At 40.6% G+C, this 21872-nt stretch overlaps 1 protein-coding gene across 1 annotated transcript in view; it reads right to left on the minus strand.

Moving 5' to 3' along the window:
• LOC120056312 (pappalysin-2-like) overlaps window positions 1-19828 on the minus strand; it is a 54959-nt gene extending 35131 nt beyond the window's left edge. Inside the window, exons 1-7 of the mRNA XM_039004551.1 lie at window positions 19789-19828; window positions 18976-19638; window positions 12869-13928; window positions 7474-7622; window positions 5727-6020; window positions 3616-3808; window positions 3245-3375 (exon numbers count right to left, since the gene is read on the minus strand). Coding sequence (XP_038860479.1) covers window positions 3245-3375; window positions 3616-3808; window positions 5727-6020; window positions 7474-7622; window positions 12869-13928; window positions 18976-19638; window positions 19789-19828 — 2530 coding nt within the window. The remainder of the gene's footprint in view (window positions 1-3244; window positions 3376-3615; window positions 3809-5726; window positions 6021-7473; window positions 7623-12868; window positions 13929-18975; window positions 19639-19788) is intronic.
• Between the last annotated feature and the right edge of the window lie 2044 nt (window positions 19829-21872).

Raw genomic sequence — 21872 nt, forward strand, 5'->3', positions numbered from 1 at the left:
TATGCATATTATTATTACTATTGGATAGAAAACACTCTCAAGTTTCTAAAACCGTTTGAATTATATCTGTGAGTAAAACAGAACTCATTTTGCAGCAAACTTCCTGTCAGAAAGTGAAAAATCTCAAATCGAGGCTCTGTTCCAGGCCCTCCCTATCATTTTGCTTGAGATTTATGACTATACATGCACTTCATACGCCTTCCACTAGATGTCAATAGGCTGTGAGAGGTGAAATGGGGTCTCAATCTCTTTCTATCGGCAAAAGAGACAGCTTGGAATGACATGACCCCAGAATTCGTTTGTTCAGGAAGCGCATAAAGGTCACCAGTATTGGCTTCTGAAAAGCAATCGTTATAGACGTCTTATATCTCCGGGTTTGATTTTATTTGATAAATGTGAAAATATCATCGTAAAGTATGTTTTTTCAATATAGTTTTATTAGATTATTGAAATTTTTTCGGGAGTTTAGACGTGTTGCGTTCTTTGCGTTTGGTGACGAAGGAGAGCTTAGCGCCACTTGGCTAGTTTTGCTTGCTCATTCGAGAGGGAAAAATGCCATTCTAAAACCAAACAACGATTGTTCCCGACAAAGGACCCCTTGTACAACATTCTGATGGAAGCTCAACAAAATTAGGACCCATTTATGATGTTATTTCATATATCTGTCGGAACATGTTTACTAATAGCTTGCGCCCAGATTTTGGGCACTCTCTCGCCATAACGTAAGCTGCATGTCGTAATGAAGTTATTTTTAGAATTCTAACACGGCGATTGCATTAAGAACTAGTGTATCTATCATTTCCTATACAACATGTATTTTTTAGTAATGTTTATGAATAGTTATTTGGTCAGAATAGGTGAGTGTCAGAAAAATATCCGGACGTTCTGGGAAAAAGATGCTACGTTAGCACAATGTATAACCACTGATTTCAGCTCTAAATATGCACATTTTCGAACAAAACATAAGTGTATGTATAACCTGATGTTATAGGACTGTCATCTGATGAAGCTTATCAAGGTTAGTCAAAAATTATATATCTTTTGCTGGTTTGTTACGATCGCTAACTTTTGCTGCTGGTAAATGGCTTGTGTTTCTGGCTATTGTGGTAAGCTAAAATAATGCTATATTGTGTTTTCGCTGTAAAACACTTAAGAAATCGGAAATATTGGCTGGATTCACAAGATGCTTGTCTTTCATTTGCTGTACACCATGTATTTTTCAGAAATGTTTTATGATGAGTATTTAGGTATTTCACGTTGGTGTCTGTAATTACTCTGGCTGCTTCGGTGCTATTTGTGACGGTAGCTGTGATGGTAGCTGCAATGTAAAACTGATTTATAGCTCAAATATGCACATTTTTCGAACAAAACATAGATTTATTGTGTAACATGTTATAAGACTGTCATCTGATGAAGTTGTTTCTTGGTTAGTTTGGTTGGTTCTTGGTTAGTTTGGTTGGTTTTGTGCAAGCTACCTGTGCTGTGAAAGAAATGTCTGTGCTTTTTTGTATTTGGTGGTGAGCTAACATAAATATACGTGGTGTTTTCGCTGTAAAACATTTTAAAAATCAGACATGTTGACTGGATTCACAAGATGTTTATCTTTCATTTGCTATATTGGACTTGTTAATGTGTGAAAGTTAAATATTTCTCAAAAATATTTTTTGAATTTCGCGCTCTGCCTTTTCAGTGGAATGTGGGAGGAGTTCCGCTAGCGGAACCCCGGGGCTAGACAGGTTAAGGGAAAGGAACACAGCCACCTCGCTCTCCAACCAATTTCCATTTCCATTTTAGTCATGTAGCAGACGCTTTTATCCAGAGTGACTTACAGTAATGTGTGCATACATATTCATATTTTTCATATGTATCATTTAGGGGCAAATTCATTGAAGAGGAAATTCAGCAACTCTTAGAGGAACGTTGAAATTTAAAAAAGTGCTTCTTTATTGTTAAACATAAAACCAACATATTCCGTAAACAGTTTTAGACTGAGAAATATTTTTTTTCAAAATGGCCTCCAATGGGTTCAGGGACCAATCACATGGGAATACAAAACATAATTTCATTTGTCAATGAGTTGCATTTATTTTCTTCTTTGCAACTCATTTACCAATCACATGTTTTGTTTTGTATTCTCATTGTGATTGGTCCCTGAACCCATTTGAAATATACAAAAGCCTCCTTTATTTTTAAATCTGTAAAACTCTTGATTTCCTGTTCTAAATTAAGTTCTCAAGACCCACGAGTGAACACCTGGCTTACACATGGACAAGCAGGTAAGATGACTCTCTTCCCCCCATAAATTACACTACAGTACACAACAAAAGCCAACAGACTGTGTCTCTCCCCAGAACTGTGGATTCCACTCTCCTCTCCTGGACAATGCTGTAATTGTCTTTATCGTCATTAAAGTACAGCATGGGAGAATAATCACCACCTCCTCTTTTTTTTTCAAAGCACAAATTCCATCTGAGGATTTCCACATATTTGGGTGGAATTTCTAAAACGTTTTATACACGTCATTTCAAAAGACTGCGCTTCTCCACACTCAAATAATCTTGATTGGAATAATAAGGAACATCTGTTACATGAAGTATAAAGATTCAAAGCACTACAGGATACACAGTTTTTATGACAGTTCAATGTTGGACGGCACCCAACATTACCAAACATTGACAATGCCAAGCACCCTGTTTTTCTTATGGCCAAAACAAGAGAAGCTCTTTAGCCTGGCAACAATTATTTTATGACTTTCTTATTTTTCTTCCATACAGTCTTTATCCCTGCACGCACCTTACCCACAGGAGAATAAGGGATCCTCCTTGCAGAAAGGTAGAACTTAAACTGTAAGTAACTGAATGTTTTGTGTGTGTTCAGAATGGACATAATAACACACTAAAATCAATGAGATTAAAATAAATGATTTATCAGATGATGAGTATGTGCTCACTTTACTATGTTTTTGCAGTGTCAGAGACATGTCACTGAGTGTGCAATGTAACTCGGCCTTGAGACTACTATCCTAGACTAGACTGGCTACTAGTGGCTAATGTAATTGTCATAATATAAATATTTTATGCCATTTAGCAGACGCTTTTATCCAAACCTATTTACAGTTGTGCATGCATGCATTTTATTATAGGTGGTCCCAGTGGGAATTGAACCCACAACCCTGACGTTGCAACTGGCATGCTATACTAACTAAGCCACACAGGCCCATGTGTGGCAAAAGAGAAATACTGACCAATAGCCTCTTCAGGTGTCCAGTATCCGGAGGAGTCACAGACCCGGGGCGATGTGGCCTCATAGGCATACTGATGGAACACACCGTCTGCCTCACAGTCCCTGCAGTTTACACTATCCACTGTAGGGGAACTGTTAAGAGAGGTGCTCAGATGTAAGTATCAGAAAATCTTTGAAAATATCATTATCATTCATGAATATCTGTGTCTGTATCCCAAATGTCACCCTATTCCCTTTATAGTGCACTACAGGCTCTCTATGGGCCCATGGTCAAAAGTAGTGCACTATATAGGGAATAGGGTGTCATTTGGGATACATATTATTTCATTACTGCTGATATGAGGAAACATTTTAGCTACACACTTATTCTACCTTTGATGAAGTGGCCCCCTTACAGGTGGCAGCCAATGAATGGAGACCGAGTCTGAGCTCTGTCGAATCACCATGGGCTTGAGAGGGATGGGGGAGGGCCTTCTGTTGTTCAGCCAGTTCTCGTAGACTAGATCCATATAACAATGCATCCGAGCCACTTGATTTGGTGTGAAATGGTTGGTGCAGTTATCATCTGAGGAGAAGAAGTGAAAGTAGAGTTAATGTTCCCAGCGGAAATCATCAAACGGCGTCAGAATTCTTGTGCTTACGTACTCCCTTAAAAATGAGTGTGCTTGTGTACTCCCTTAAAAGACCTTCTCTTGAAAAAAAAGCAGCAATGTTACTGTTTGTCCATTTCAGTGGCGACCCATCATACAATATGATTTTCTGGATTTTTGTTTTAGATTCCGTCTCTCACAGTTGAAGTGTACCTATGATAAAAAATTACAGACCTCTACATGCTTTGTAAGTAGGAAAACCTGCAAAATCGGCAGTGTATCAAATACTTGTTCTCCCCACTGTATATCTATCATTGAGTTAATAAATCAGCATACTAACATGTTCTCTTTTTTGTTTTCTTGAGTAAGGCAGCTCTAAAATGCAGGTGTTTAAGCCTAGCTCAGTGCTTTCATTAAGCCTAGCTCAGTGCTTTTTTTTGCACCGTGATTGGCTCAGTGTTCTATCACTCATGGGGACACTATGTCACAGCCAAGTCTAAGGGTAGACCTAGAAAATTCTAGCCCCATGGGTCGTTGCCAGAGATATTATAGAAAGGAGAATGAATAAACGTATAACGCCCCACCCAGCACTGTCGAAAAATCGCGTTCACGTTGTCGTACTGCGTCACACGGTTGCTAATCTAATTGTCACACAATCCATTCTCAAAGTCAGTGTATATGTCGAGAAACAGGCTTTAATAATTTATTCGAAAGTACATAATGTCACGATTCCAAAGCTATACGATATTACAGATAGCAAGTTAAATATTTGTAATTTTGTAATTCTTGTTGAGGAAATTCGTGCTAATGTTGGGTTTTTGAGCTAGCGCCCAATAGACCCATTCACTCCTTGAAGGAGAGCACTCTTTGTCTCAGAATCACCCAGAATGCACCGCACGGCCCATTGACGTAACATGGGCAACATTTCCCATCTCCTCAAAAGTATATCTGCCGTTGTGAACGTCAGACTCCACTCTGTGAACCACATCGATCTGCAGGTTGAGTTTGAGATTGTAGTGAGATTGTAGACTCCTAAATTGATAGTGCAGTATGTTTAGGCGGTTTTACAGCTAAGTAGCTACTTTACATGCTGATATTGTCTTTGGTATTATTGTGTGTAGCTACGTTTGCTACTGTAGCTAGCCACCTAGGTAGCTAGCCAGCCAGCCAGCCCATAGAGAGATTATTGCATTGTGGATTTTGTAGATTTGAGCTGCAATAGATTTCCACAACGAAATATTGTTCTCACATATTAGTATTATTTAACACTATAAATTAAAGGAATTTGTTTTGGGTGGATTTTTCCTTTAAGAAGCAAGTTAATTTTTATCACTCATTTGACGTGGATGAATTAGCCATACTATGCAATCCATAGTCCAAACGAAATACACTTGGATTTAAGCTCACATATACAGTAGACCAGGGGGGATTTAGGTTTTGGTTTTAAAAAATACTGTAAAATCACCAGGAATTCAGCAAGAAATCTGTTTGTTAGGAAATCTGTTCCCAAGTATTTCCACAAATAAAAACATTGACGTGATCGTCTCTCAATGTAATCAAGGTATGAAATTATTGTTATTTTCAAATCTATTTTTTGGGTTTAGCTGTGGTCAACTTGCAGTGTACAAATTATTCCCCCCCCAAAATCATCCTGTGGCTAGTTGCCTACCCCTGCTGTAGACATTTGTGGTCTTGCAGTAGGAGTATGGCACCACTGCCTAATTTTAGGAATGCGCCCCAAATGGCACCCTATTCCCTATACAGTGCACTACTTTTGACCAGGGCCCATAGTGATCTGGTCAGAAGTAGTGTTCTATGAAGGGAATAGAGTGCCATTTGGGATACAACCTAGCTGATGCTGACTGCATTGCAGAGAGGTTACAGTAGACCTACCTGTGTAACTCATGTAGTTGTTGTACGGTGTGTCCTGGTAGAGCGTTATCCCACAGGTGTCATTGACATGACCAGGGTCGTGGCAGGCCTTAGACTTGGGTGTAGGGGCTGTGTCTGCACATAGGTCTCCTGTCTCCATGGAGGGAGTGGTCTCCTGACAGGGGTCATCACAGGACTCCCGCTCACTGACCCCCTTGAAGACATGGTACAGTCCAAAGATATGGCCCATCTCATGGATCATTGTGTTATTGTGTCCGATGGTGCCAAAGTATGATGGATTCATCACCATTCCACCTGTGGATAGGATGATATAGTTATTGAACAGAACTCAACAAGTGGTGAGATTGCTGAAATAGTCTGCCTTTGTTGCTTCTCAAATACTCCTAGAGCCTGTTAAATAACTTCCATCCCAGATCTACTCCATGATCACAGTGGGACATGTTTTTGGGGTGGCAAAGATGAATCAGACACAATCTCTATGTCAACTTCTTTCAATGTTTTTTTGTTGTGTTTATTGATTAGTCAAGCTTGCCATCTCAGACAAACAGTCGAACACATTTTGTCTGACAAGCACTCTTGAGTAATAGCATGTTAACATTTGGTTTTAGAACCAACTAATGTCATAAAAACCCTAAACGATGTGACATTTATAACCACTTAAAGACGAGGCAAACCTTCAGCAGTTTTAAACTCAGCATGTAAGAAACAAGTATAGTGCTATAGTATAGAGTGAAATATCCTCACTTCAGGGAGCTGTGGGGTTCAAAGAGGGGATGGAAACCTGCAAGACGGTGGTCCATCAGGGACATACTGTATCAGAGAAAGCCCAGCCCAAAACACTGACTGGCTTGTTGATGCAGTTCAACCCTGAGGAAGAAGAAAAGGACATCTGTGCTGGAATGCACCGAACGCTATCCCCAGGGCCCATAATGAATGTGCCAGGAGGTAAGACGCAACCCAGAGGGAGCAAAACAACAAACCTGATTGAACGGAGAATAATACTTTAAAGGGGTTTCACTCCCCGGCCAAGCACTCTTACTGAGTGATTTACAGCTCTTCAGTAGATGGAAGAGAGTACACAGAAGAGGATATAAGATATTTAAGGGTAATTTACAAGAAGCAACTTGACTGTAGCGCAGTGTTTCTTATTGGGGTAGAACAATTCCATTAGCAATACACAGACAAAATAATACCAGTCCAAACCAGTCCCACTTCAGGTAAAGTTGTGATTTATTAAATAACTAGATGTGAGGAGAAAACTCTTAGCTTTAACGAGCGATTGAAAACAGTAACAATGAAAACAGCCATATGGGCTGAAAGAGATGTATGAATGGCAACAGGGCATTACCCTGGCTTTTCTTGTTTTTGTTTGGTTGTTGTTGGGGTTGTCTTTACAGTGGAAAGTCCTAATGATTAGGAGGCAATCTGCCAGGAAATCTATGCGTGCTGTTAGTGTTTTCTACCCAGGATTAAGGCTAATTCATCTTGTTACAGCTAATACTGAGATCAAAGAGTGGAGGGCAAGAGATGAGGAGAGTGAAGGATGGAGGGAGAGAATCTGAAGACAATGCCTACCTTCTCTTCTTCTGCATTTTACTTTGTGTAACTTTTTTGTGTACTTTCTAATCTAATAGAAGTCAATGTAATCCAGTTTGGCATGTTATAGCATGCATATCATTTTGTAGCTCAATGTCTTTTGTGTTTGATTTAGGTAAAGACAGAAGGAAGGGGTATAGCAGTAGCTTACCCTGATGGTTGAGGGCCTCCTTTGCCCATGGCCAGGTTGCAGCCCCTGCTAACTCTTCACGGGCTGAGTTGTTGGCAAAGAAAACATTTAGGGTGTCTGTGCTGCTCAGGTGTAACAACTCTTTCAGTTCCTTCACACTCATATAGGCTCTGCAGAAAAGAAAAGAAGTATATGTCATTAGTATACATTTGTTCTTGCATTCCCTGCTTTTAGTCTAGGCCAATTGGACAGTTTGTTCACACAATCCTACAGTAAATAGCAATGGTATATAGTTTCAAATACCCTGTGAAAATATCAGACAACACAGGTGTAGAATCAATGAACTCCCAGATACACACACACAGTCAGGTCCATAATTATTGGCACCCATGATAAAGGTTAGCAAAAAATGAAATAAATAAAACAAATATTAAGCTATATTGTATGCTACATTTTGGGGGGAAATGATTATGTTATACTAACACAATTGCTTGGAGAAAGATATTTTGTTTAACAAGTCATTTTAAAAAATCTAAAAAGATAAGGGTAAAAATATTGGCACCCGTATTAACCCCAGGTTTTCAATGTGGTTCAAGTCTGGAGACTGAGATAGCCATTGCAAAATGTTGATTTTGTGGCCAATTAACAATTTCATTGTAGATTTTGATGTGCTTCGGGTTATCGTATTGCTGAAAGACCCATTTGCGGCCAAGTTTCAGCCTCCTGGCAGAAGCAACACGGTTTTTGGCTAAAATGTTTATGATGCCGTTGACCTTAACAAGGGCCCCAGGACCACTGGAAGCAAAATAGTCCCTTATTATCAAAGATCCTATGGCCTGGTCCTATGGCCCTTGTTAAAGTCAACGGAATCATGAACTTAACCAGGACAGTAACAGGACATTTTAGCCAAAAACCTGGTTGCCTCTGACAGGAGGCTGAAACTTGGCAGTCCTTAATCGCAGAGAAAGGATATCAAGGATCTGGAAAGATTCTGTATGAAGGAATAGTCTAAGATCCCTCCCAATGTGTTCTCAAATATCATAATTTGTTTTTGAAAAAGACTCAGTGTCGTTATCCTCACATGTGGAGTGTGCTGAAGTACAGGGCTGCCAATGTTTTTTTAGATTTGTTTGATACATTTTTTAACTAAATATATTAAATGTCTTTGAGCATACAAAATAGCTCAGTATTTGTATTTATTTTATAGTGTTTTTTTGCTCATCTTTATCAAGGGTGCCAATAGTTATGGACATGACTGTAGATCGGATCCCATGACATCGTAATGAAAAAGTCCTACAGTATGTTGTGGTACTCAACGGAGAAAGTAGACAGTACAATCATTTGTTTGGTAACATTCAAGTCAAGTAGTCTAGTCAGAGGAGCTCCTGATGAGAAAGTAGACAGTACAATCATTTGTTTGGTAACATTCAAGTCAAGTAGTCTAGTCAGAGGAGCTCCTGATGAGAAAGTAGACAGTACAATCATTTGTTTGGTAACATTCAAGTCAAGTAGTCTAGTCAGAGGAGCTCCTGATGAGAAAGTAGACAGTACAATCATTTGTTTGGTAACATTCAAGTCAAGTAGTCTAGTCAGAGGAGCTCCTGATGAGAAAGTAGACAGTACAATCATTTGTGTGGTAACATTCAAGTCAAGTAGTCTAGTCAGAGGAGCTCCTGATGAGAAAGTAGACAGTACAATCATTTGTTTGGTAACATTCAAGTCAAGTAGTCTAGTCAGAGGAGCTCCTGATGAGAAAGTAGACAGTACAATCATTTGTTTGGTAACATTCAAGTCAAGTAGTCTAGTCAGAGGAGCTCCTGATGAGAAAGTAGACAGTACAATCATTTGTTTGGTAACATTCAAGTCAAGTAGTCTAGTCAGAGGAGCTCCTGATGAGAAAGTAGACAGTACAATCATTTGTTTGGTAACATTCAAGTCAAGTAGTCTAGTCAGAGGAGCTCCTGATGAGAAAGTAGACAGTACAATCATTTGTTTGGTAACATTCAAGTCAAGTAGTCTAGTCAGAGGAGCTCCTGATGAGAAAGTAGACAGTACAATCATTTGTTTGGTAACATTCAAGTCAAGTAGTCTAGTCAGAGGAGCTCCTGATGAGAAAGTAGACAGTACAATCATTTGTTTGGTAACATTCAAGTCAAGTAGTCTAGTCAGAGGAGCTCCTGATGAGAAAGTAAACAGTACAATCATTTGTTTGGTAACATTCAAGTCAAGTAGTCTAGTCAGAGGAGCTCCTGATGAGAAAGTAGACAGTACAATCATTTGTTTGGTAACATTCAAGTCAAGTAGTCTAGTCAGAGGAGCTCCTGATGAGAAAGTAGACAGTACAATCATTTGTTTGGTAACATTCAAGTCAAGTAGTCTAGTCAGAGGAGCTCCTGATGAGAAAGTAGACAGTACAATCATTTGTTTGGTAACATTCAAGTCAAGTAGTCTAGTCAGAGGAGCTCCTGATGAGAAAGTAGACAGTACAATCATTTGTTTGGTAACATTCAAGTCAAGTAGTCTAGTCAGAGGAGCTCCTGATGAGAAAGTAGCTCATCTGGGAGTTAATTTCCACTTCTCTCCTTTTACATCCAATTCTACTACTTCCAAAACAACATTGTTTGAATTGGTTCGGGTAGCTACATTAAACCACTACCTTGCACTTCCCCCCACTCCCAACTGTGATAAATTGCCATAGAACTGCTTTGATGTGTGAAGTGAACTTGTTTTTTTAACGCTAGATTATGTCACATGTCATTTTTCTCTTTTGCTTTTATAGCTGGAAAGCCTTTTCACCTATCACTGGCCCATTCGTTTGAAAAGGTATGAGTGTTAATGCTCTTTTGAAACCTGCCAAAGGGTCTAGCCCATTAGTTGAACCACCTACTGTTTCTTGGATGTGTTCCACCCAAGAACTGACCAAGTGTAGTTTGCCTTACATCCAGGTTTCATTGAACAAGCAAATGCTGTGTCAATCTGCTTGAGTGCTCCAATTCAGCACTAGGTCAAATGAGTTTCATAATACATATAACATATTAAATATAAACAATGGATTGATCGTTTTTAATAATATAGTATTGGTTGTTCATTTTGAATTCTACATTATGAAGCAATATTTTGGTTGGTAGAATCCATTCAATATAGCTATGGACACAATTCAGTCAGTTGAGAACTCTAATATTCAGAGACAAACTTCTTGCAACACTGGCACTTCAAAAAATACACCTGGAAAGGGGGTATTACATTACGTAATACAGTAGGCCTACTTTCTAAAAAAGTATTATACTGCACAAATTTGATAGAATTATGTTTAAAAACCGGGACTATAGAACTGTACTCAAAGGCCATGTAACTTTTTCCAAATGTCCTTTCATTGTTGGAGAAAAAGTGATTTTTGAGAACCACCTAGTTTGCCTTGCAAACGGATTCAAACCACCAGTTCTGGATCCCCTCAGCGGCAGGGGAATATCCTAGCATTAATGGCTAAAATGTCCTCCTCATTTTTCCTTTCTCTGTCATGTGTGGCCAAAATCTTCATGTACCTGGCCATTCCTCATGGCTGTCTCTCTGTCTGCTTGAACAACAAATGGGTGTAGTGACAGCAATTGGCTAGGGATTGAGTTCTATTGCCCAGCTGCAGATACCTGGACAATAACTCAGACAGAAAAATACCAAAATCCCAGACCCAAACATAAAATTGTACTCTCTACAAATGCCATCAAAATGTCATCCCTGCACTAATTCTCCTAAAACTCTGGATTGCAGTCCAGGGATTGCACTCTTCCAACCAGCTCAGTTCAGGACCTTTTAAAGACCTAGGCTACACTGCAGATATTCCAGAAAGCCGCGTTTTATTAAGCATTTGCATCTATGGTGGATTCGCAATTCATACAGTTTAAGTGAATGGTAAGAGGTAGGAAAAACTTTGGCAAGTAATTGAGAGAGATTACATCATTGCAAGCTATAAATCAGAAGTCAGTTCTACACTCATGCCTTCCCGACACTTACTTTTATATCCGTCTCGGGGCCTGGCTTTTTAGCTGATGTTGTTGCTCTTTAAAGTACAAATACCAGCCCTCCCTCTCTGTGCAAAACAACACATTGACTGATTGTACTCCAAATGTATTGTTAGTGCCCAATTAATCTCTGCGGGAATTAATTTTGAACAGTTTATGAACTCTGTCTGAAAACTCCCTACCAAAAAGACACACAACTACCAAAAAGGAAACTACTAATACAGTATGCCGACTTGTGAAGAGAAAGTCACTGGTTCTGTTGGACAGGTACCCCAAACTCATTGCAATATTGCTTCAAATTAAAATGTTTAATTATCTTATCAATAGCATTTACATTACCATAATCACCAGCTATACGTTTGGGAAAGTATCACCAGTACATTTGATCCTGAAAATAACTTTTAAGTTTATATTACAAAAAAACATGACGATAGACTATATAATCTACAGGAAATTGTATTCTTCAGGAAATTGTAACACATTTTTAGCAGTCTATAATCCTATGCAATGCATCGTAAGCTCAAACATGCACAGTATACTGTATATTAGATGGTCTATTGATTTGTATCACATCTGTGAAATGGATCAGAAAACAATCGCAGGTTAAGAATTTCTACCTACATGCTGTGCACAATTAACAAAGAACGACATTATGGCAAGACATCATGCATTTTGTTTGAAACCCAAATAAGCCTGCCTGTCAAAAAGAATAGAACAGAGCGGAAGAGACTTCTGGTTTCGTTGTTTAGCAATAATAAGTGTATACTTTGGCTTCTCTCTCCATTCACAGTTTCACATGCTTTCGGAAAATGTTCCAGAGTTTCAATGTGTGTGCCTCACATGTTGTCTAATACACATTCCCTAACAAAACAAAGTACCCTGAAGACAGACACTTAAGGCCTCTTTAGTAAATCAAGACATCGCTAATTAGGCATTAAGCTCCCAAAGCCTACGTAGAGCCTCAATATCATTACTGTCATTATCGTTAAACTCACAACATCCACAAAGTACAATAAATCCAGGGTCAGGCAGCACCACTTTTCTGGTTGCAGTAGCTAAGGGAGGCTAAGGATGACAGACCCAGCACTTTTTTCTTTGTCAGAACTAGTAAAGAACACCATTATAAACCCATTAATTGAATTGGAAATTAGATAGAAGATCCTCTGGACCACAATATGCATAAAGGTATTGTTTGTGACTAATTCATACATTCCAGACGATTGGGACAATTTCCCAAAGCAGCAACTGTATATACATTTTCAACCATTCAACTGATCTTCAACACCTTGATTAGAGGAATCTGTGTTTCTGTTGGGACAAACACCTGCAGTACTGCTGTGGCTCTCTTGGAGCAGGACTAAGGATCCCTGACAAAAACTAATTGAAAAAAAATGTCTCACCTATCTGGGGACTCTGGATCGAAGCATGTCTTCAGGACATCCGTGACCTCAGGATCACAACAGTCTCCATCATCGTAGTCGTAGTGGATGCTGTTGCACTCTGTGTTGCAGACCCCGTCCCTCCTCTTCCAGTTGTAGCAGGGCCCCAGACGCAGACAGTCCCCACCATCGTGGCCCGTCAGTGGGTGGTCACACTCCGCGTCACAGTGCCTGTTACCAATCTTACTGATCCGGCAGTTGCTGAGGATGAAGCGCTGGCGTACAGATGTGTTCTGGACAGTATGCGTGCTCAGCTCCAAGCTGATGTTGTAGGACCGGAAGGCTTCGACAAGTGCCTGGTGCTGCATCTGGATCTGGGCCTGAGAGACAGTGGGACGACTTCCGTCATCGTTACAGATGTTGACAATGCGGTAGCGGATCCTTTTCTCTGTGCGCAGCTGCCAGTGGTTATTGTAGCCGAGGATGATGTCTGTGTTGTCACAGGTTGTTAATCCACAGGGAGGGGGCAGAAAGGGGGACACATTCTCCTGCTCAGGGATAGGGATGATGACTATGGATGGGTGGTAGCCCTCCTTATGAGGACTCCACTGTTGCTCTACCTCGGAGAAGTCCGCCCAGAGAGCGAGGTTTGGTTCCCTCTTATCAATCCTAGAAGGCCCTTTAAGGAGGTCCTCGTGAGTGCGAGGGAGCACCCATAACACAATGCCTCCGATGTGCCCTCGGAAGTTGTGCCCAAGGTCTGACTGGTCCCCACCTAGAAGAAGTGTTCGACAGGTCTCCATGAATGGGCTGTAGAGGTTACCAGACTGCAAACTGCTCTCCCCAACCTTGGCACCATCTATGTAGAGTTTCATCTTGTGGCCATTGTAGCTGGCCATCAGGTGAGTCCAGGAGTTAGGGTGGTAGCGCTGATGCCCATAGACAGTCGTAGCTTTGGGAGCTCGGTCTGTACGGAGTGTAAAAAAGAATCTGGCATCTTTTCTACCACCGGGCTTTACTGTGCGAATACCTACGGACCATCCTTTCTCACTTAAGGAGTGGGAGCAGTTGTCAAAAACCCCTGCACAAAAGGAATACAAATATTATTTTGCAAAAAGACCAACATTGAGCATCCTCTTTCAATGTAATTAAAGCCAGACTACCCAGAGAGTTGTGGGGTTGAAGGTATTTCCCTAAACGAAGGCACTGATTCCCAGCTGTTTCTCAGAAAGAGAAAATCACATCTGGCTTCCAGATGTTCTATGCTGGGACAGCTAAAGGTCAGGGAACCCCTTCACCCTCATTCCATACACACTGTACACACAAAAACTCAGAAATGTTTTTGGACATTGAAAAGAAATCTGGGTAATTGTAACAAAATATCCCTTAGGAGGATGGGCCAATTTCATGGTTAAAATTTAATTCACTCAAAGTAGTGGTTAGAACACAGCATCTCTGCCAAGTAAAAGTCTTGATACTATAATCTGGCAACAATAGAGGGACGGATTTATAATAGTAGAGAATAAAACTAGTCTGTCATGTGCTTATCTGGTAAAATATTATGGTAAATTTTTATAGATATTTTAATAGAAAAACAAATGTGATTATATAAATGTGGAATAAACTAATTGTCAAATAGGGTTCACTAAAGATTTAGGCCAAAGCTTAAAGCTTGTAGACCGTGAATAATATAAGTTACATGTGAAGAGGAAAACAAATACAAAAGAAAAATTAAAAGAGGGACAACAGAACGGAGGTGGAAGCATGAGCTCTTCTGAAAAGATGTGTAGCTACAGTACTTAGCTATCTACAGCCCGACTAAACACAACTATATTCACACCTGTTGTGGCTAAGTGTGGATATTTTCAGAATTGCAATGGCATAGATGGGTTGGTAAGGGCTGTTCTATTCTTTATGATTCTTAGGCCGGGATTCAATCCGATCGTGCTTTTGTCGGCTATGCAACTTTTAAAGACAATGTTCCCGCATTCGCAGAGACCGCATTCACGGCAAACGCCTCATATGCTGCTGGCTCAATTGGAAATTAGTCTTAATTGAGCAATTGATGTCATTGGTCAGAGAATCTACCCACCTGCTTCCTTACAGTCCTGATTAACAGAAAATGATGAAAACCTGCAGGCATTGTGCCTCTTGTGGACTTGTGGTTGCCTAACCCCCTTCACTAGCATGTTAGTTTTACATGTGTAAGGTCCTGTTTCAATCATTGCTCCTGGCTATTTTCTACATCATTCAATAAATGGCATCCCAATTCTGACATCCAACTTCTGTTATTTCAATCAAAATAGAATTGTGATTTCTTTATTGATTTTCTACATTCATTTACAGTGAAATAATGAATTCATATTGCCTATATCATATTTATTTCAAACCTTAGCCTTATCCTGCTGTTATGCTGCATTCATAACCAAGTGGGATGGTGGTATTAACCACATATGACTGGGACAAATCCACTTGAATGCCCCTCCAACTCGTAATTTCTAGTGGGAAACCCTGGGAAAACCTGAGCTCCGACTTCTCCCAAATGCATTTTCAGCTGTTAAGTGTAATCAAAAAACATAATTTATAAAAAGCAAGCTATTAATATGGCTTTTGAACAATATAATTGGTTTACAAGCATGATAGCTGTACTTTTAGTTTATGGTTGATGCAGCTTGTGGGCCATTAGCACATGAATGCATCCAAATGGTATTTATGACTTCACAACTGGTAATTACCACCTTCCCACTTGGTTATCAATGCAGCATTAGACTAGCGTCGGTATATTGCCTGCAGGATACGAGGAGACTAGGGCTACACTATCAATAACAATTTGATCTATACAGTGGTGGAAAAAGTACCCAATTGTCATACTTGAGAACAGTGGCGTCTGGTAAGACAAGGGGTGGCGGTCTGTGTATTTTTGTAAACAACAGCTGGTGCACGAGATCTAAGGAAGTCTCGAGCTATTGCTCACCTGAGGTAGAATATCTTATGATGAGCTGTAGACCACACTACCTACCGAGAGAGATTTCATCTGTATTCTTTGTAGCTGTTTACATACCACCACAGTCAGAGGCTGGCACTAAGACAGCATTGAATGAGCTGTATTCTGCCATAAGCAAACAAGAAAACGCTCACCCAGAGGCGGCGCTCCTAGTAGCAGGGGACTTTAATGCAGGGAAACTTAAATCCATTTTAACAAATTTCTATCAGCAGGCTGAATGTGCAACCAGAGGAAAAAGAACTCTGGACCACCTATACTCCACACACAAAGATGCCTACAAAGCTCTCCCTCGCCCTCCATTTGGCATATCTGACCATAATTCTATCCTCCTGATTCCTGTTTACAAACAAAAATTAAAGCAGGAAGCACCAGTGACTAGATCAATAACAAAGTGGTCAGAGGAAGCAGATGCTAAGCTACAGGACTGTTTTGCTAGCACAGACTGGAATATGTTCTGGGATTCCTCCGATGGCATTGAGGAGTACACCACATCAGTCATTGGCTTCATCAATAAGTGCATCGATGACGTCGTCCCCACAGTGACCGTACGTACATACCCCAACCAGAAGCCATGGATTACAAGAAGCATCCGCACTGAGCTAAAGGCTAGAGCTGTCGCTTTCAAGGAGCGGGAGCTTATAAGAAATCCCACTATGCCCTCTGATGAACCATAAAATAGGCAAAGCATCAATACAGGACTAAGAATCGTACTACACCGGCTCTGACACTTTTCAGACGTGGCAGGGCTTGCAAACGATTACAGACTACAAAGGGAAGCACAGCCGAGAGCTGCCCAGTGACAAGAGCCTACCAGACGAGCTAAACTTATTCTATGCTCACTTCGAGGGAAATAACACTGAATCATGCATGAGAGCACCAGCTGTTCCAGAAGACTGTGTGTGAACGCTCTCCGTAGTAAGACCTTTAAACAGGTCAACATTCACAAGGCCGCAGGGCCAGACGGATTACCAGGACGTGTACTGCGAGCATGCACTGACCAACTGGCAAGTGTCTTCACTGACATTTTCAACCTCTCCCTGTCCGAGTCTGTAATACCAACATGTTTTAAGCAGACCACCATAGTCCCTGTGCCCAAGAAAACGAAGGTAACCTGCCTAAATGACTACCGACCCGTAGCACTCACATCTGTAGCAATGAAGTGCTTTGAAAGGCTGGTCATGGCTCACATCAACACCATCTTTCCAGAAACCCAAGACCCACTCCAATTTTCATACCTCCCAACAGATCCACAGATGATGCAATCTCTATTGCACTCCACACTGCCCTTTCCCACCTGGACAAAAGAAACACCTATGTGAGAATGCTATTCATTGACTAGAGATCAGCGTTCAACACCATAGTGCCCTCTAAGCTCATCAATAAGCTAAGGACCCTGGGACTAAACACCTCCCTCTGCAACTAGATCCTGGACTTCCTGACGGGCAGCCCCCAGGTGGTAAGCGTAGGTAACAACTGCAATGTAGCAGGTTGAAAGCTTCAAGTTTCCTGGTGTCCACATCACCAACAAACTAATATGGTCCAAGCACACCAAGACAGTCGTGAAGAGGGCATGACAAAACCTATTCCCCCTCAGGAGACTGAAAAGATTTGGCATGGGTCCTCAGATCCTCAAAAGGTTCTACAGCTACACCGGTGTCAGAGGAAATCCCTAAAAATTGTCAGAGACTCTAGCCACCCTAGTCATAGACTGTTCTCTCTGCTACCGCACGGCAAACGGTACCGGAGCGCCAAGTCTAGGTCCAAGAGGCTTCTAAACAGCTTCTACCCCCAAGCCCCCAAGCCAAGGCTCCTGAACATCTAGTCAAATGGCTACCCAGACTATTTGCATTGCCTCCCCTCTTTACACCACTGCTACTCTCTGTTGTCATACTACCTCAACTAACCGGGGCCCCCGCACATTGACTCTGCATCGGTACCCCACTGTATATAGTTTCGCTATTGTTATTTTACTTTTGCTCTTTAATTACGTGTTACTTCTGTCTATTATTCTTATCCATCTTTTTTTGAAACTGCATTGTTTGTTAGGGGCTCGTAAGTAAGCATTTCACTGTAAGGTCTATACCTGTTTATACCTGTTGTATTCGGCGCATGTGACTAATAAAATTTGATTTGATTTGAGTAAAAGTAAAACTACCTTAATAGAAAATGAATCAAGTAAAAGTCACTCAGTAAAATACTGCTTGAGTAAAAGTATAAAAGTATTTGGTTTTAAATATACTTAAGTATTAAAAGTAAAAGTAAAAGTATAAATTATGTCAAATTCCTTTTATTAAGCAAACCAAATGGCACGATTTTCTTGTTGTTTTAATTTACAGCAGCACTCAGACATAATTTACAAACTAAGCATTTGTATTAAGTGAGACAACCTGATCAGAGGCAGTAGGGATGATCAGGGATGTTCTCTTGATAAGTGAATGAATTGGAAATGTAATGAGTACTTTTGGGTGTCAGGGGAAATGTATGGAGTAGAAAGTACATTATTTGCTTTAGGAATGTAGTGGAGGAAAAGTTAAAGTTGTCAAAAATATAAATGTTAATTACATATACAAAAGAAAACTACTTAAGTAGTACTTTAAATCATTTTTACTTAAGTACTATACACCACTGGTATTGAACCTCCACATAACCTTGCACTTCAGTTTACTCCTACTATTTGAAGTTTGTCACTTTTCGTGAACACCAAGACTAAACATCTTTGATTTATCCCACCTACAGTCAGCAGAGGAAATGACAAAACGTCAATGCTTGTCAAAAATACCTAGGAATTTTGTTTTTATATAAATCAAATGATTGGGACAACTTTACATTTATTCATTGAAGTTATCATCACGTGGCTATGAATCTATTTGCTCGGTAGCCGAGAGCATTGAGAGCATTAAACCTCGCAAGAATTTACGTCAAAACAACAAGCTTGCAGGTGGTGGCCATTTGTGTCTGTAACATTCCACCCCTTAACCCATTTGCATCTCATAATGGCTGATTTCCCAATTTCTCTCATTTGCCCAACCATGCCATTTGTGGTCTATATACTGAATTTTATATTTTTAACACTTTTAACACTTAAACAATGATAGGGAGAGAGAGGTTTTGGAATTTCACTCACCTGCTATGATGGCTGGGTTAGTCTGCCCACCCTCTGGGTTGACCCACAGTTCAACACTGAACTTAGCCCGAGGAAGCTCAATACCAGCTGCTGGATTGACCCTCAGTTGTTCCTTCTGTCCACTAAAGTACAAAGCAGACATCCACTTAGGGGGGACGTCTGGAATCTGGGCACCCCACAACGTGCTTGCGCGGCTAGGTGGTCCCTCCTGCTCTCCAGGGTAGTCCTCAATCTCAGCAGAATAGTCACTGTGCTGCCGAAATGTAGAGAATATCCCACGGGACTTTACTATGCTCTCAGGGAAAGCTGCCCAACTGTCTTCACCATGGGAGACTGTAAGGGTACGGCGGACCCTTCCAGTCAGAACTCTCTGCTGCTTCTTGAGCAGCAGCTGCTTGTGTGGGCCCTCAGAGCGCCCACCATCAACCTCTGGTTTGTCATTGTCACTACTTGAGTCCACTGTCACATCAGCCCGACTAGGAGGCTTTCTGCGGACGTTGGGGTAAGGAGATCTGACCATCCCTATAATCTTAACATGTCTCTCCTCCTTGTCTTTGGGTATCACTGCCTCTGAGTTTCCCCGACTAACCTTCTTCTCACCTTTGCCCCAATGAGAGGCACTATCCAGTCCCGAGTTAGAATTAGCATCAGAATTGCACCCACCTGAACAGGAGGACTCCTCAAGATGAGTTATATGATAGAGACCACTTTGCCTTGTGGTGTATCTCCTTGGGTGAGCCACTGGAGGGAGATGTGGAACTGATGCTGAGTATGCTGTTTGTCTCGGTTGTCTGGTGGACCTGCACTGTTCACTTGCTAAGTGAGCCAGGTCACTGTCAGCTCTTTGAGCCATTGCGCGTTTGTATCTTCGGATATGATCTGATTGAGCAGAGTTCAGCAGCCATGTGTTGATCATTATGAGGACAACGGCCAGTAGTCTAACAAACAACATTTTGGAGTTTAGATTTGGAATTGTTGTTTTGGAATGTTTTCAGTTCTGGAACCCTGCCTTCTTCGATATAAAGTTGAATACAGCAGCAAGATCAGATGTGATTAAACCCCCTATTCCCCATTACATAAACTATTGATAAGTGGGTAACTGTGTATTTCTCAACTAATAGTATTATAATAAATCCAAGGATTATTTTTTTTTTAGGTATCCTATTTTTTGCAAAAGCAATTGCCTATTTTTGTTTGGACTGGTCTATTTAGTGCAATGCAGTCAATGCCAGTTATGCATTCATCAATTTAATTCACACGTGTTTACAAGGCAGATGTCTCATGCATACTTTCATCAAGATGCCAGTTTTCCTTCCAGACTTCAAAAAGTAGCTAAATAGAAGCATGTCAGTGCACTCAAAGAGAGAACTGTAGCAGTATGTTACATTGACTGAGTGCAAAATCTTCAGGCTGTTGCATATGGAGGTTCAATGTATTTTTAGTTTATAAAAGCTTCTGGCTATTTCACCGGTCTAAACAAAACTACAACTTGCCTCTCATCTAACCTCCACTGCACGCATCACATCAACTCGCCTTTAAAACCTGCTGCACTGTGAACCGGCCACTTTATTAGGGAAAGTGACGGTCAGAGCAACCTACCACAATACCGCCTGTTTGAATAGGATGGAAGTATTGTCATTAGGCTACTGTATTTTGCAGCATCAATTTTGAATTTGGAATGAAATTGTGAAATATGGTTACTTTCAGTCGATCTGCTTGTCCATAGAATTCAGTTGGAAGACTATTGTCCCTGGTTGGATTTCTCTTTTTATTATTTTTAATATAGGATCATTCACGTGATGCTTTCAATGTTTTCATCCATTCCGCTCAAAATAAAGGTTAGGTCATGTCTTGCCTTCAGGTCTTGCCACCAATCTCCTCCTTGTGCGCTATTTTCGATAGTGCCGGTTGTTGTTAACTTAAAATTCACCCTGTGAGAAGGATGCAGGGGTGACCAAAACAATGAACAAGCTGGCTGAGGTTTTTAAGCCAATATTTCTCATTCAATGACTATACTATGAAGTCACATAAAGTAAAGGTAAGCTTTATTGAAAGATAAACCTTAATTGCAGTCATAGGCTACACAATGGCAGAAATATAAGTAACCTAACCATCAACTATTGTCTATTGTTATTTATTTGCTATTTCCTTTCCCTGCATTTAGTTAAAAAGTAACAGCAAGGTATGAGACAAGAAGCAAGAGCAAATCAATGGGAATCAGACTAAATGCTCTGCTGGTCCTGTTGAGAGAGACTCCAAATAAAAAATAGTTCATTAAATCACCTTCAAGCGCGCGTAAAGTCCTCTTGTATGCCCATTTGAAATTGTGGATATATTTTCTGCGCTGATGAACCGCCAGTCTCGCTCTCCTCCATAGCCTATTCAGAAGATCAAACCAACGCGCTGAAACGTTTTATCTATTACTCTCAGACTGACATCACTAACCCTGCCCCTACTACACACATTAGTAAAGAAAGGAAACCTCTCTATCCAAGGCAGTCACTCTTCACCATCGACGTCGAGTTGTGTGCACTGTCCATACTCCTTAACTGTATTTTTCAGGCACTTTTATGAATAGTCAGTCTAGTGCCCCACCACAGCCATTGAACAGTGATTCTGGCTGAGCCTCACACCATACGAACACCACTCTCTCACACACATCTGATTGGCACATGAAAAATGATAAACCTATTTATTTAATTAATTGGAATAAAAACGAGCATGCCATATGTGCAGGTTCCTCCGTAGCCTAAATTGTTATGTATGGGTAACATTGGTATGGAAAAAAAACTAGGGTGCTCATGCTTGGTATCACTAGTGCTTTATCATTTGATGCACCTGCTAACTGAACTCATCAGTGTTGTGGTCAATTCAGTTCAGTTTCTGAATTGAAATGG

This window comes from Salvelinus namaycush, chromosome 11, assembly GCF_016432855.1.
Source record: "Salvelinus namaycush isolate Seneca chromosome 11, SaNama_1.0, whole genome shotgun sequence".
NCBI lineage: Eukaryota > Metazoa > Chordata > Actinopteri > Salmoniformes > Salmonidae > Salvelinus > Salvelinus namaycush.